Source organism: Gavia stellata, chromosome 3, assembly GCF_030936135.1.
Source record: "Gavia stellata isolate bGavSte3 chromosome 3, bGavSte3.hap2, whole genome shotgun sequence".
NCBI classification, from domain to species: domain Eukaryota; kingdom Metazoa; phylum Chordata; class Aves; order Gaviiformes; family Gaviidae; genus Gavia; species Gavia stellata.
The window spans coordinates 1,427,675-1,443,241 of NC_082596.1; the positions used below are offsets into that span (position 1 = coordinate 1,427,675).

The following is a 15,567-nucleotide window of genomic DNA, read 5'->3' on the forward strand; positions in this document are numbered from 1 at the left end:
CCTCCTCACACTCCCGCCTTGCTCCAAAGTGGAGTCCCACCCATGGGAGACAGTCCTTCACAAACTTCTCCAACATGGCTCCTTCCCACGGGCTGCAGTTATTCACAAACTGCTCCAGCATGGCTCCTTTCCACGAGGTGCAGACCCTCAGGAATGGACTGCTCCAGCATGGATCGCCCGTGGCGTCACAGGTCCGGCTAGAAGACCTGCTCCAGCAGAGCTATACATGGGGTCACAGCCTCCTTCGGATGCATCTACCTGCTCCGGTGTCAGGTCCCCCATGGGCTGCAGGTGGATGTCTGCTACACCGTGGACCTTCATGGGCTGCAGGGGGACAAACTGCTCTACCATGGTCTTCACCACAGGCTGCAGGGAATCACTGCTCCAGCGCCTTCTCCCTTCTCTCATCCAGTTAATATAGCGCAGCAGATTTTTCCCCTTAGCAAATATGTTTAGCACAGAGGTGCTACCACTGTTGCTGATTGGCTCACGTTTGGCCACTAGCAGCTCCATCTTGGACCTACCCAGCATTGGCTCTATCAGACACTGGGGAAGCTTCTGGAGCCTTCTCACAGAAGCCACCCCTGTAGCCCCTTCGCTACCAAAACCTTGCCATGAAAACCCAACACACCCACCTAAAAGCCTACAAGCAAGAGGGGCACCAAGGCACCCACAGAGCACATCCAACGGGAAAGGCCAGGCCTAAAGACAGACTTAGCGAGTTGGCAGCAGTGTGTGGAGTGACCGAACACATTGGAAGGGGCAGTGCCTCACGCCTGGCACACCTCCAAAGCCCAGACCAGCCTGACAGGGATGCAAGGAAATGGGGTCCCCTCTTCACAACGCACCCGCAAACCACACCACACGAGTGCCACGGGATGACATCACTGACGACACCCCACCTCTATTATGCTTTGGTCATGACTTCTACCTGCCCTGACACGTGCCATCAACACCAGCCTTTGGCCTCTAATACTCTCACTTAAAAGCTGCCGCCTGGGCCAAGCGGACATGTCCTCAAGAGGAGGACAGGAAATTGCAGAATTTCAGGAAGGAAAACGCGTCCCAACTTATTAATCACGAGGTTATGGCATATAACAGCTGCTTGTTGAAAAATGCTGTCATGCGCAAAGATGGTCACGCCCCTTGGGGACAAGAATAAAAGTCAGTCCAGAGCCTCTCTCCCTCACACACTGCTCCTGACGCCTTCTTCTCCACAGTCAAAAAAGGTAAGCCTGAAACACTTTCCTCTCCCTCTCCTCACCCACTTAGCCCATCTTTTCCAGCACGCTCTGACCCCACACTCAGTAGTCCTGATGCCTCCCCACCACCATGCTCCCCACAGCCCCACACCACGCCTCCCCAGTCCCTCACCCTCCTGCAACACCATCCTCGCACCCCCATTCCCCTCCGCTTCCTCAACACCCTCTCTTCCAGGGACCCTCCACACCACAGACATGGCCTGCTACGACCTCTGCCGCCCCTGCGGACCCACCCCGCTGGCTAACAGCTGCAACGAGCCCTGTGTCAGGCAGTGCGAGGACTCCCGCGTCGTCATCCAGCCTTCCACCGTGGTCGTCACCCTGCCAGGACCCATCCTCAGCTCCTTCCCACAGAACACCGCTGTCGGATCCTCCTCATCCGCTGCCGTGGGCAACATCCTCAGCTCCCAGGGAGTGCCTGTCTCCTCCGGAGGCTTCGGCTACGGCTATGGCTTTGGAGGCCTGGGCTGCTTCGGTGGCAGAAGAGGCTGCTACCCCTGCTAAGGGCCCTCGCCACTACCCCTGACACCAAACACCGACACCCAGGAAGCCACAGCATGGATTGAGGATGCAATTCTGGCCCTTCCTGGCATATCGACCTGCTGTCCACAGCTCCTCCTCTCAAGGCAGCAAGCAAGGAAGGGGTCTGTCATGGACCTCCTCCTCTTCTCTCACCTCCTTCTTTGCACCTCACACCAGCTCCCCTCCACTTGGTGCTCCTGCATTTTCACTCTTTTGCCTCAATAAAATTCTCCTGCATCCCAGCCTCAAATGCCTCCACTTCCTTTCTTCTCCCAAGGCTATTCCAACTTCACCCAAGAAAAAAAAGGGCATAAAATTCCATCAGGGTTGAAGGAAAGGGTCAACAAGACCTCTCCTACGAAATATGCCACCACCAACATCGGTGCCCCGTGGCTTCCAGAACATTACGCAAGCCCACCACTTGCTCAAAGGCTTTGACGCAGTAATGCTCGCCTTCGTACGCCTCTCACAAACTCTATCCATGCCAGCACACACTTGACTAACTCTCTTCCCTACAATGACTCTCCTGCCCTCCCAGCCAACAGAATCACAGAAACATGTAGTTCGGCAGGAACCTCTGGAGAACATGTGCTTCAACCCCGCTGCTCAAGTACGGCCCCCTACAGCAGGTTGTCTGGGGCCATGGCCACTCGGGTTTTCAGTATCTCCAAGGACAGACACTCCACCACCTCTTTTACTCTTGGACCACCCTCACTCTGGGAAAGCCTTGCCTTCTTTGCTCATGGAATTCCATCTCTTTTCGCTTGTGCACATGGCCTCTTGTCCTGCCGCTGATCACAAGGCTCTGGGCCCAGCCCTTCAGCCACTTTGCACTCCCCCTCACTGGCCACTTACGCAACCCATGCTTTCTCAGCTTCTCTAGGAGCACGTAGTGGGAGACACTGACAACGGCTTCATTCCAGTACAGCTCAACAACAGCCACTGCTTTCCCCTCGTCCAACACCCAGTCACTTCAACCTTGAAGGCACAGAGTTTGGTCAAACACCATTTTCCCTTTGGAAATCCACGCTGACTGTTCTCCAGCACCTTCTGGCACTTCCTGGGCCTGATAGTGCTTTCCGGAAGGATTTCCTCAATCACCTTCCCCAGAAATGAGGTCAAGCTCACCAGCCTCTACTTTCCACGATCCTCCATCTTGACCTTCTTCAAGATACGAGCTCTCTACCAGTCTTCAGGAACTGCTCCAAGGCACATCACCATTCCAAGACAATGAGCACTGGCCTCCCAAGGCCATCAGCCCTCTCCCTTGGAATTCCTGGCTGCAACCTGTCAGGCCCCGTGGGCTTACGGACACCCAGTCGCAAGCACTCTGTCCTACCTCCCTTCATCTTCCTCAGCAACAAGCACTGCTCACCTGACAAACAGCCTGAAAAACACTCACCTCAGCTCAATCCAGGCAGGCCTTGCCATACATCAACCCTCCGGCATGCACCCACCACCACCAGGGCCTCGGCTCTGCCGCCACGTGCTGCATGCTCGCCTACAACTCCCCTCGGCAATCTCCAAATTCTCTTTCTGCTTCTCAAACACTATGCAGGGAAAGAATCTCACCCCTCGGCACTCAGCTCAAGTAAAAACCCCAAAGGCCCTCGCTCACCAGGGCCCCACTCCTCCTCTGCCTCTTGCCACACTGTCGGGGTCTCCAGAAACTCACCTGCCCTTGCAGGGTGCCCCATATACAATCACAGAAACTTTTACCTTGGAAAAGACAATTAACATCATCGACTCCACCCGTTAACCTAACACTACCAAGTCCACCAATAAACAGTCACCCCAAGCGCCACGTCTACATGTCTTTCAAATACCTCCAGGGATGGTGACTCAACCACTTCCCTGGGCAGCCTGTTCCAAGGCTTGACAACCCTTTTAATGAAGAAAGCATTCTAAGTATCCTATGAAAACCTCCCCTGGTGCAACCTGAGGCCCTTTCCTCTCATCCTATCACTCCTTACTAGGGATAAGAGACTGAATCCCACCACGTTACAGCCTCCTTTCAGGCAGTGGAAGAGACCGATAAGGTCTCCCCTGAGGCTCCTCTTCTCCAGGCTAAACAACCCCAGTTCCCTCAGCCACTCCTCCTCAGTCTTCTTCTATCAACTCTTCACCAGCTCCGTTGCTCTTCTTTGGATGCTCTCCAGCTCCTCCATCTCTTTCTTGTAGACTTAAGGGCGCAAAACTGAACACAGTATTTGAGGTGCGGCCTCACCAGCACCGAGGACAGGGGGACAATCCCTTCCCTACTCCTGCTGGCCACACCATTTCTGATACAGGCCAGGATGCCGTTGGCCTTCTTGGCCACCTGGGCACACTGCTGGCTCCTATTCAGCCAGCTGTTGACCAACACCCCCAGGTCCTTTTCCAGTGGGCAGCTTTCCAGCCACTCCTCCACAAGCCTGTAGCGTTGCATGGGGTTGTCGCTCAACTGCAGGACCCAGCACTGAGCCTCGTTGAATCTCATACAATTGGCCTCGGCCCATCCATCCAGCCTGCCCACAGCCCTCTGCAGAGCCTTCCTACCCTCAAGCAGATCAACACTCTGCACTACTTGGTGTCATCTGCAAATTTACCGGGGGTGAACTCGATGCCCTCGTCCAGATCATTGATATTAAACTGAACTAGTCCCAATACTGAGCCCAGGGGTACACCATTTGTGACCAGCCGCCAACTGGATTTAACTCCATTCACCACAACTCTTTGGGCCCGGCCATCCAGACAGTTTTTTACCCAGCAAACGGTTTGCCCGTCCAACCAATGAGCAGCTAGTTTCTCCACTAGAATGATTGGGGAAATGGTGTCAAAGGCTTTACAACAGTCCAGGTAAACAACATCCACAGCCTTTCCCTCATCCACTAAGCAGCTCACCTCGTCACAGGAGGAGATCAGGTGAGGCAAGCAGGCCCTGCCTTTCCAAAGCCGTCCTGACTGGGCCTGATTGCCTTCTTGTCCTGTATGTGCTGTGTGATGGCACTCAAGATGATCTGCTCCATACCCTTTCATGGAACTGACCTCACACTGACAGGCCTGGAGTTCCCCAGACCCTCCTTGTGGCCCTTCTTGCAGATGGGCGTCACATTTGCTAACCTCCAGTCAACTGGGACCTCCCCAGTTACCCATGAGCACTCACGAATGATTGGAAGTGGCTTGGTTTGATACAACCTTAAAACAAGAGGGGCACCAGGACACCCACAGAGCACACCCAACGGGAAAGGCCAGGCCTAAAGACAGGATTAGCGAGATGGCAGCAAGCCGGGGAAAGAGCAAATGCGATGGAAGTGGCCTCAAGTTGCGCCAGGGGAGCTTTAGGCTGGATAGCAGGAAAAATTTCTTCCCTGAGAGAGTGGTGAAGCATTGGAACAGGCTGCCCAGGGAGGTGGTGGAGTCACCATCACTGGAGGTGTTCAAGGAATGTGTGGACGTGGCATTGCAGGAAATCGTTTAGTGGGCATGACGGTGTTGGGTTGATGGTTGGACTTGATGATCTTACAGGTCTTTTCCAACCTTGATGATTCTGTGATTCTGTGAAGTGAAGCGCCTCATGACCGGCACACCCACAAAGCCCAGAACAGCCTTCCACGGCCGCAAGGAAATGAGGCCCCTCTTCACAACGCACCCGCAAACCACACCACACGAGTGCCATGGGATGACCTCGGGGACAACACCCCACCTCTCCTACGCTTTGGACACATCTGCCAATTACTCTGACACACACCTTCCATTCAAATCCTCCCAAATACCTACTCTCACTTAAAAGCTCCCGCCAGGGCCATGTGGACACATAATCAAGAGGAGGACATTAAAAAGGGAGAACTGTGGGAAGGAAAACATGTCCAACCTCATTACACACCAGGCTGTGGCATGCAACGCCTGCTTGCTGAAAAATACCGTCATGCGCAAAGGCTGCCTCACCCCCTTGGGCACTTGGGGACCAGCATAAAAGCCGGCCCAGTGCCTCTCTCCCTCACACACTTCTCCTGACACCTTCTCCTCTGCGGTCAACAAGGTGAGCCTGAAACCCCTTCCCCTCCTTCTCTAGATGCAGCTGGCCTGCCTCTTCCAGTACGATCTGCCTCCACACTCAGCAGCCCTGATGTCTCCCCACCACCACGCTCCCCATAGCCCCACACCACGACTCCCCACTCCCTCGACCTCCTGCAAAACCACCCCTCGCACCCCCATTCCCCTACACTTTCTCAACACCCTCTCTTCCAGGGACCCTCCACACCACAGACATGGCCTGCTACGACCTCTGCCGCCCCTGCGGACCCACCCCGCTGGCTGACAGCTGCAACGAGCCCTGTGTCAGGCAGTGCGAGGACTCCCGCGTCGTCATCCAGCCTCCCGCCGTGCTCGTCACCCTGCCAGGACCCATCCTCAGCTCCTTCCCACAGAACACCGCCGTCGGATCCTCCTCATCCGCTGCCGTGGGCAACATCCTCAGCTCCCAGGGAGTGCCCATCTCCTCCGGCGGCTTCGGCTACGGCTTCAGCTTTGGAGGCCTGGGCTGCTTCGGGGGCAGGAGAGGCTGCTACCCCTGCTAAGGGCCCTCGCCACCACCCCTGACACCAACCACCCACATCCGGGAAGACACGGTATGGATTGAGGACATAACTCCGGGCCCTTCCTGGCACGTTGACCTGCTGTCCACAGCTCCTCCGCTCAAGGCACCAAGCAAGAAGGCAGGGAAGGGGCCTGCCCGGGCTGCCTGGAAACATGGCCCATGTACCTCCTCCTCTTCTCCCACCTCCTTCTTTGCACCTCACACCAGCTCCCCTCCACATGGTGCTCCTGCATTTTCACTCTTTTGCCTCAATAAAGTTCTCCTGCATCCCAGCCTCAAATGCCTCCACTTTTCTTCACCCAAGAAGAAACAGGGCTTAAAAGCCCATCACGGTTGGTGGAAAAGGACAACACCACCTCTCCCATGAAACATGGCACCACCAACGCCGGTGCCTCAGGGCTTCCAGAACATGACACAAGCCCACCCACCACTTACACAAAGGCTTTGACGCAATAATTCTCACCTTCGTATGCCTCTCACAAAGTCTCCCCATGCCAGCACACCCTTGACTAACTCTCTTCCCTACAATGACTCTCATGCCCTCCCAGCCAACAGAATCACAGAAACATGTAGTTCGGCAGGAACCTCTGGATATCATGTGCTTCAACTCACTGCTGAAGCACGACCACCCACAGCAGGTTGTCTGGGACCATGGCTGGTTGGTTTTCAGTATCTCCCAGGAGGGAGACTCCACCACCTCTTCCACTCTCTGACCACCCTCACTCTGGAAAAGACTTGCCTTCTTCGCCCATGCAATGCCATGTGTTCTCTACTTGTGCCCAAGGACTCTTGTCCTAGTCGTGCGTACTACTCAGAAGAACCACGCTCCCTCAACTTCACTCCCTCCCGTCTGGGATTTATACACATTGATGACAGAACCCCTGCACATTCTTTGCCTCCTAGGTAAGGAATCCCAGCACCTCGGCCTCTTCTCATAGGAATGACGCTTCTGCCACTTCAGCATCTTGGTGGCCCTGCACTGGTCTTGCTCCACTACGTCCATGTCCTTCTTCCACTGGGAACACCAGAACCGCACACAGCACCCCACATGGGACCTCACCAGTGCTGAGGAGACACGAAGGGTCACCTCCCTCAACCTACTGCCAACGCTTTTCCTAATGACACACTGGAGGCTGGTGGCCCCATTTTGCAGCAGGGTCCTTTTCTACCTCTTGCTACATTTGTTTTCCACCAGGGCCACAAGCGCCTTCTCTGCTAAGCTGCTTTCTATCCAATATGCCCCCAGCCACTCCTGCTACCTGGAATGTTGCCTCCCCAGGAACAGGACTTTGCACCTCCCCTTACTCAACTCCAGCAGATTCCTCTATGTCCAGGTAAAGGAAATCAGGTAGCGCCCGCAGCAATCGTGGGTTCAAACCATCTTTCCCCATGGACTTATGCACATCCACTTACACCACCCTCCCTTTCTGGGGGGCAGATGTGATTCCACTGGCACCCCTAGCCCAGCCCTGAATTGGCCCAGCGTGACTCTTCCCTGCCTGGCACTCCAGCACCCATCAACACAGACGCACAGATACCCTTCCTGCCTCACCTCGTCTTCCTCACCAACAAGCACATCCCACGTGGCAAAGAACCCCCAAGACACAGTTACGCTGAATTTGGGCAGGTCTTGGGACTCTGGAGAGGTCCTCACTGACTGCAAGCCAGGCAACGTTATTCCAACTTATAAAAAGGGCGTCAGTGAAGAGCCAGGAAACTGCAGACCTCTTAGTCTAAACTCAGGACCTAGAAAAATGATGGAGAAGATCCTACTGGGTGATATTCAAAGGCATTTAAAGGGAAATGCAATCATCAGGCACAGTGAGTATGGGTCCACTAAGGAAACGTCCTGTTTCATTTCATAGCCTTCTACGATAAGGCCACCTGCACTGTCGATGAAGGGAAGGACGTGGATGTAGGTTTTCTGGATTTTAGGAGGGCTTTTGATCCTGTCCCTCACAGAATCCCTCTGGACAAGATGTCCAACTGTGAGATGAACAGGTACACGCTGCCCTGGGTGAAGAACTGGCTCAAGGGCAGAGCTCAAAGGGTTGTAGGGAATGGGGCTACATCAGGCTGGTGACCAGTCACCAGGGGTGTGCCTCTGGGCTCCGTTCTAGGGCCAGTTCTGTTCAAGATTCTGATCAACCATCTGGATGCAGGAGATGAATGCACCACTAGCAAGTTTGCTGATGATACCAAACTGGGAGGTGCTGTTGACTCTCTTGAGGGACAAGAGGCCTTGCAGACGGATCTAGAGAGATTGGAGCATTGATGATTGCCCAGCGGCATGAAATTTAACAAGAACAAATGCCAGATTCTGCACCTGGGACGCAGTAACACCGGGCACAAGCACAGACTGGGAGAGGAGTGGCTGGAGAGCAGCCCCGCAGAAAGGGATCTGGGGGTGCTGGCTGACAGCAGGCTCAACAGGAGGCAGCTGTGTGCCCTGGCAGCCGAGGGGACAAACCCCATCCTGGGGTGCGTCAAACACACCATAACCAGCCGGTCAAAAGAGGGGATTGTCCCGCTGTGTTCAGCGCTGGTACAGCCTCACCTTGAATACTGTGAGCAGTTCTGGGCCTCACCATTTAAGAAGGTTGTGAAAGTCCTTGAAAGCATCCAGAGGAGGACAACAAAGGTGGTGACAGGGCTGGGAGGCATGTCCTGTGAGGAGGGGCTGAGGACTTTGGGTTTGCCTAGTTTGGAGGAGGCCGACGGGTGACCTCATTGCTCTCTGCAGCTTCCTGAGGAGGGGAAGGGGAGAGGGAGGTGCTGATCACTTCTCCCTTGGACCCAGCGACAGCACACATGGGAATCGTTCAAAGCTGCATCAGGGTTGGTTCAGACGACATTAGGAAGAATTTCTTTACAGAAACCGTGGTCAAACACTGGAATAGGCTTCCTAGAGAAGCAGTCAATGCTCCATGCCTGTCAGTGTTTAAGAGGCATCTGGACAAAGCCCTAATTAACATGCTTTGACCTTTGGTCAGCCCTGAAGTGGTCAGGCAGTTGGACTAGATGATCCTTGTAGGTCCCTTCCAACTGGACTGCTCTACTCTACTCTAGTCTATTCTGCTCCATCAAACCTTCCGCACACAAACATCACTTCGAGGTTCTCAGGCGCACAGCCCAGCATGCGCCCCTCCCATTTCCCCTCCACCATGTCCAGTCCCGCTCTGGCCCCACAAACACTGCGCAGAGAAATGGCCGCAGCCCTCGGCACTCAGCCCAAAGAAAGACCCCACAGGCGGTCACTCCCAGCCTCCCCTGCCTGCCGCTCCCGCTCCCCCTGGGCCTCTCACGGGCCTCACCAGCTCTCCCAGAGCTCACCAGCCTCAGCCCCGCGGCCGCAGCCTTCCCTCACCACAGCCAGGCACTGCCTCAGCACCCTCAGCGACCAGCCAATCGGGAGAGAGCTAACAACCTGCCAATCGGGAGGCAGCTAACAACCTGCCAATCAGGGGATGGCTGACAGGCACCAGCTGCTGCAGAAGCTCCTGGAAGCTTCCAGAAGGCCACTCTCAGCACCCCAAAATCAACACCTCCAGTCCAATAAATAGGTAATATTCACAAAACAGCCCCTAAAACAACTGCTGGGAGGGGTGGGAGGTGAACGAGGGAATGAATGAGTAGAAATGCTGCCAAAACCCAACCCAAACCCCTCACACAGAAGAAGTTAGAGACCTCAGAGTGGTCAAGAGGGAGGGAAAATGCCCTGATTAAATAACACACCTCCAAATAAATCTGACATCAATAAATACATCAACAGACCCTGCACTTCTTGTCCTTGCTGCAGGGTGCCAGGGACACCCACGCAGGGTCCCCTGTCCTGTCCCCCCTTGCTGTGTTCCCCAGACCAATCTCCTGGCAGTCCCCATGACACCATCTTCCTTCACGGCGGGGTGCCAGGGCCACACACACAGGGTCCCGTGTCACCGTGCCCAGCTTCCAGCGATATGGGAGTCCCCAGGCCACGGTCTCACCTTGCTGTGGGGTCCCCAAATGAACCCTTGGGGGGATCCCCCCACCACCATCCCCTCTTCACTGCAGGGTCCCATGCAAGAGTCTCCGGACCACCAACCCCGCTGCTGCAGGGTCCCTGGACCACCTGTGCAGGGGACCCCAAGCCACCATCCCTCTGCTCTGAGGTCACACAGAGAGCCCCCTCTGTGAGCTCACCATCCTCCTCACCGTGGGGACCCTGCGGCACAGCATGGGGCACTGAGCACCAGGTGCAGGAACAAGCCCCTGACCCTGCTCTGCTGGGAAGGTGGGGCTCTGTGGTGGGTTCACCTGGGCTGGATGCCCGGTGCCCACCAAGCCGCTCTATCACTGCCTCTCCTCAGCTGGACAGGGGGAGAAAAATAATACACCAAGGGTTCGTGGGTCGAGATAAGGACAGGGAGATCACTCACCAATTACCGTCAAGGGAAAAATTAATTTAACGTATTGCCAATAGAAATTAAGAGTACGATAATGAGAAAAAAAATCAAATTTAATAATAAAACCTAAAAGACCTTCCTGCCATCCCTCCCTTCTTCTGGCCTCAACTTCACTCCCAAATTCTCTACCTCCTCCTCCCCAGCGGCGCAGGGGGACGGGGAATGCGGGTTGTGGTCAGGCCATCACTCATCTCTGCCAATCCTTCCTCCTCACACTCCCGCCTTGCTCCAAAGTGGAGTCCCACCCATGGGAGACAGTCCTTCACAAACTTCTCCAACATGGCTCCTTCCCACGGGCTGCAGTTATTCACAAACTGCTCCAGCATGGCTCCTTTCCACGAGGTGCAGACCCTCAGGAATGGACTGCTCCAGCATGGATCGCCCGTGGCGTCACAGGTCCGGCTAGAAGACCTGCTCCAGCAGAGCTATACATGGGGTCACAGCCTCCTTCGGATGCATCTACCTGCTCCGGTGTCAGGTCCCCCATGGGCTGCAGGTGGATGTCTGCTACACCGTGGACCTTCATGGGCTGCAGGGGGACAAACTGCTCTACCATGGTCTTCACCACAGGCTGCAGGGAATCACTGCTCCAGCGCCTTCTCCCTTCTCTCATCCAGTTAATATAGCGCAGCAGATTTTTCCCCTTAGCAAATATGTTTAGCACAGAGGTGCTACCACTGTTGCTGATTGGCTCACGTTTGGCCACTAGCAGCTCCATCTTGGACCTACCCAGCATTGGCTCTATCAGACACTGGGGAAGCTTCTGGAGCCTTCTCACAGAAGCCACCCCTGTAGCCCCTTCGCTACCAAAACCTTGCCATGAAAACCCAACACACCCAGCTAAAAGCCTACAAGCAAGAGGGGCACCAAGGCACCCACAGAGCACATCCAACGGGAAAGGCCAGGCCTAAGGACAGACTTAGCGAGTTGGCAGCAGTGTGTGGAGTGACCGAACACATTGGAAGGGGCAGCGCCTCACGCCTGGCACACCTCCAAAGCCCAGACCAGCCTGACAGAGAGGCGAGGAAATGGGGCCCCCTCTTCACAATGCACCCGCAAACCACACCACACGAGTGCCACGGGATGACCTCACTGACGACACCCCACCTCTATTATGCTTTGGTCATGACTTCTACCTGCCCTGACACGTGCCATCAACACCAGCCTTTGGCCTCTAATACTCTCACTTAAAAGCTGCCGCCTGGGCCAAGCGGACATGTCCTCAAGAGGAGGATATGAAATTGCAGAATTTCAGGAAGGAAAACGCGTCCCAACTTATTAATCACGAGGTTATGGCATATAACAGCTGCTTGTTGAAAAATGCTGTCATGCGCAAAGATGGTCGCGCCCCTTGGGGACAAGAATAAAAGTCAGCCCAGAGCCTCTCTCCCTCACACACTTCTCCTGACGCCTTCTCCTCCACAGTCAAAAAAGGTAAGCCTGAAACACTTTCCTCTCCCTCTCCTGACCCACCTGGCCCCTCTCTTCCAGCACACTCTGACCCCACACTCACAGTCCTGACGCCTCCCTAACACCACGCTCCCCACAGCCCCACACCACACCTCCCCAAACCCTCGCCCTCCTGCAACACCATCCTCGCACCCCCATTCCCCTCCGCTTCCTCAACACCCTCTCTTCCAGGGACCCTCCACACCACAGACATGGCCTGCTACGACCTCTGCCGCCCCTGCGGACCCACCCCGCTGGCTGACAGCTGCAACGAGCCCTGTGTCAGGCAGTGCGAGGACTCCCGCGTCGTCATCCAGCCTTCCACCGTGCTCGTCACCCTGCCAGGACCCATCCTCAGCTCCTTCCCCCAGAACACCGCCGTCGGATCCTCCTCATCCGCTGCCGTCGGCAACATCCTCAGCTCCCAGGGAGTGCCCATCTCCTCCGGCGGCTTCGGTTATGGCTACGGCTTTGGAGGCCTGGGCTGCTTCAGCGGCAGGAGAGGCTGCTACCCCTGCTAAGGGCCCTCACCAACACCCCTGACACCAACTACACACATCCGGGAAGCCACGGTATGGATTGAGGATTCACCTCTGGCCCTTCCTGGCACGTGAACCTGCCGTCCACAGCTCCTCCTCTCAAGGCACCAAGCAAGAAGGCAGGGAAGGGGCCTGCCCGGGCTGCCTGGAAACGTTGCCCATGTATCTCCTCCTCCACTCCCACCTCTTTCTTTGCACCTCACACCAGCTCCCCTCCACTTGGTGCTCCTGCATTTTCACTCTTTTCCCTCAAAAAGTTCTCCTGCATCCCAGCCTCAAAAGCCTCCACTTCCTGTCTTCTCCCAAGGCTATTCCAACTTCACCGAAAAAAAAACAGGGCTCAGTAGGTCATCAGGGTGGGTGGAAAAGTGCAACAAGACCTCTTCTATGAGATATGCCACCCCCAACACCAGTGCCTCGTGGCTTCCTGAACATGGCAGACGGGCACCACTTGCTCAAAGGCTTCAACACAACACCGCTCACCTGCAAATGCCTCTCACAAAGTCTCCCCATGCCAGCACACACTTGACTAACTCTCTTCCCTACAATGACTCTCCCGCCCTCCCAGCCAACAGAATCACAGAATCATGTAGTTCAGCAGGAACCTCTGGAGAACATGTTCTTCAACCCCCCTGCTCAAGTACAGCAGGTTGTCTGGGGCCATGGCCACTCGGGTTTTCAGTATCTCCAAGGACAGACACTCCACCACCTCTTTTACTCTTGCACCACCCTCACTCTGGAAAAGTGCCTTCTTTGCTCACGGAATTCCATCTCTTTTTGCTTGTGCACATGGCCTCTTGTCCTGCCGCTGATCACAAGCCTCTGGGCCCAGCCCTTCAGCCACTTTGCACTCCCTCTCACTGGCCACTTATGCAACCCATACTTTCTCAGCTTCTCTAGGAGCACGTAGTGGGAGACACTGACAAAGGCTTCATTCCAGTACAGCTCAACAACAGCCACTGCTTTCCCCTCGTCCAACACCCAGTCACTTCAACCTTGAAGGCACAGAGTTCTGTCAAACACCATTTTCCCTTTGGAAATCCATGCTGACTGCTCTCCAGCACCTTCTTGCGCTTCCTGGGCCTGACAGTGCTTTCCAGAAGGATTTCCTCAATCACCTTCCCCAGAAATCAGGCCAAGCTCACCAGCCTCTACTGTCCACGATCCTCCATCATGATCTTCTTCAAGATAGGAGGGCAATGAGCTCTCTTCCAGTCTTCAGGAACTGCTCCCAGGCACATCACCATTCCAAGACAATGAGCACTGGCCTCCCAAGGCCATCAGCCCTCTCCCTTGGAATTCCTGGCTACAACCCATCAGGCCCCGTGGACTTATGGACACCCAGTCGCACAGCACTCTGTCCTACCTCCCCTTGTATCTTCCTCAGCAATAAGCACTGCTCACTTGATGAACAGCCTGAAAAACACTCACCTCGGCTCAATCGGGGCAGGCCTGACCATTCATCAACCCTTTGGCATGCACCCACCACCACCAGGGCCTCGGCTCTGCCGCCACGTGCTGCACGCTCGCCTACAACTGCGAGATGGCAAAAAGAGGGGGAAAGATCAAATGCGGTGGAAGTGGCCTCAAGTTGCACCTGGGAAACTTTAGCTCCCGCTCCCCCTGGGCCTCTCACGGGCCTCACCAGCTCTCCCAGAGCTCACCAGCCTCAGCCCCGCGGCCGCAGCCTTCCCTCACCACAGCCAGGCACTGCCTCAGCACCCTCAGCGACCAGCCAATCGGGAGAGAGCTAACAACCTGCCAATCGGGAGGCAGCTAACAACCTGCCAATCAGGGGATGGCTGACAGGCACCAGCTGCTGCAGAAGCTCCTGGAAGCTTCCAGAAGGCCACTCTCAGCACCCCAAAATCAACACCTCCAGTCCAATAAATAGGTAATCTTCACAAAACAGCCCCCAAAACAACTGCTGGGAGGGGTGGGAGGTGAACGAGGGAATGAATGAGTAGAAATGCTGCCAAAACCCAACCCAAACCCCTCACACGGAAGAAGTTAGAGACCTCAGAGGGGCAAGAGGGAGGGAAAATGCCCTGATTAAATAACACCCCCCCAAATAAATCTGACATCAATAAATACATCAACAGACCCTGCACTTCTTGTCCTTGCTGCAGGGTGCCAGGGACACCCACGCAGGGTCCCCTGTCATGGCCCTCCTTGCTGTGTTCCCCAGACCAATCTCCTGGCAGTCCCCATGACACCATCTTCCTTCACGGCGGGGTGCCAGGGCCACACACACAGGGTCCCGTGTCACCGTGCCCAGCTTCCAGCGGTATGGGAGTCCCCAGGCCACGGTCTCACCTTGCTGTGGGGTCCCCAGCTGAACCCTTGGGGGGATCCCCACACCACCATCCCCTCTTCACTGCAGGGACCCATGCAAGAGTCTCCGGACCACCAACCCCGCTGCTGCAGGGTCCCTGGACCACCTGTGCAGGGGACCCCAAGCCACCATCCCTCTGCTCTGAGGTCACACAGAGAGCCCCCTCTGTGAGCTCACCATCCTCCTCACCGTGGGGACCCTGCGGCACCGCATGGGGCACTGAGCACCAGGTGCAGGAACAAGCCCCTGACCCTGCTCTGCTGGGAAGGTGGGGTTTCTGCAGGACTGCATGGCCAAGGAGCTGGTGGGATGGGAACATCCTTGTGCCACCCTCCTACCTCTGTGCCTCCAAACTCGGGCACTCAAATCCAGATCTTTGGGTACTAAAGATCTTTCGTCCCCCCAAATTATCACTGAAGCTGCTCATTCTTTCTTC

General features: G+C 55.6%; 3 protein-coding genes across 3 annotated transcripts; all 3 read left to right on the forward strand.

Annotated features, from left to right (window-relative positions):
- The first annotated feature begins 1,292 nt into the window (after window positions 1-1,292).
- LOC132316723 (feather keratin-like) lies at window positions 1,293-1,766 on the forward strand. The gene is made up of 2 exons (XM_059815272.1): window positions 1,293-1,327; window positions 1,439-1,766. The coding sequence occupies exons 1-2, from the start codon at window positions 1,317-1,319 to the stop codon at window positions 1,764-1,766; spliced, it is 339 nt and encodes a 112-aa protein (XP_059671255.1). The 5' UTR covers window positions 1,293-1,316.
- A 4,256-nt stretch (window positions 1,767-6,022) lies between these two features.
- LOC132316791 (feather keratin 1-like) lies at window positions 6,023-6,343 on the forward strand. Its single transcript, XM_059815743.1, has one exon. The coding sequence runs from the start codon at window positions 6,035-6,037 to the stop codon at window positions 6,341-6,343; it is 309 nt and encodes a 102-aa protein (XP_059671726.1). The 5' UTR covers window positions 6,023-6,034.
- Window positions 6,344-12,195: 5,852 nt separating this feature from the next.
- On the forward strand, window positions 12,196-12,778 carry LOC132316726 (feather keratin-like). Its single transcript, XM_059815338.1, has 2 exons — window positions 12,196-12,243; window positions 12,443-12,778. Exon 2 carries the CDS (start codon window positions 12,470-12,472, stop codon window positions 12,776-12,778), a length of 309 nt encoding a protein of 102 aa, XP_059671321.1. The 5' UTR covers window positions 12,196-12,243; window positions 12,443-12,469.
- The last annotated feature ends 2,789 nt before the right edge of the window (window positions 12,779-15,567 follow it).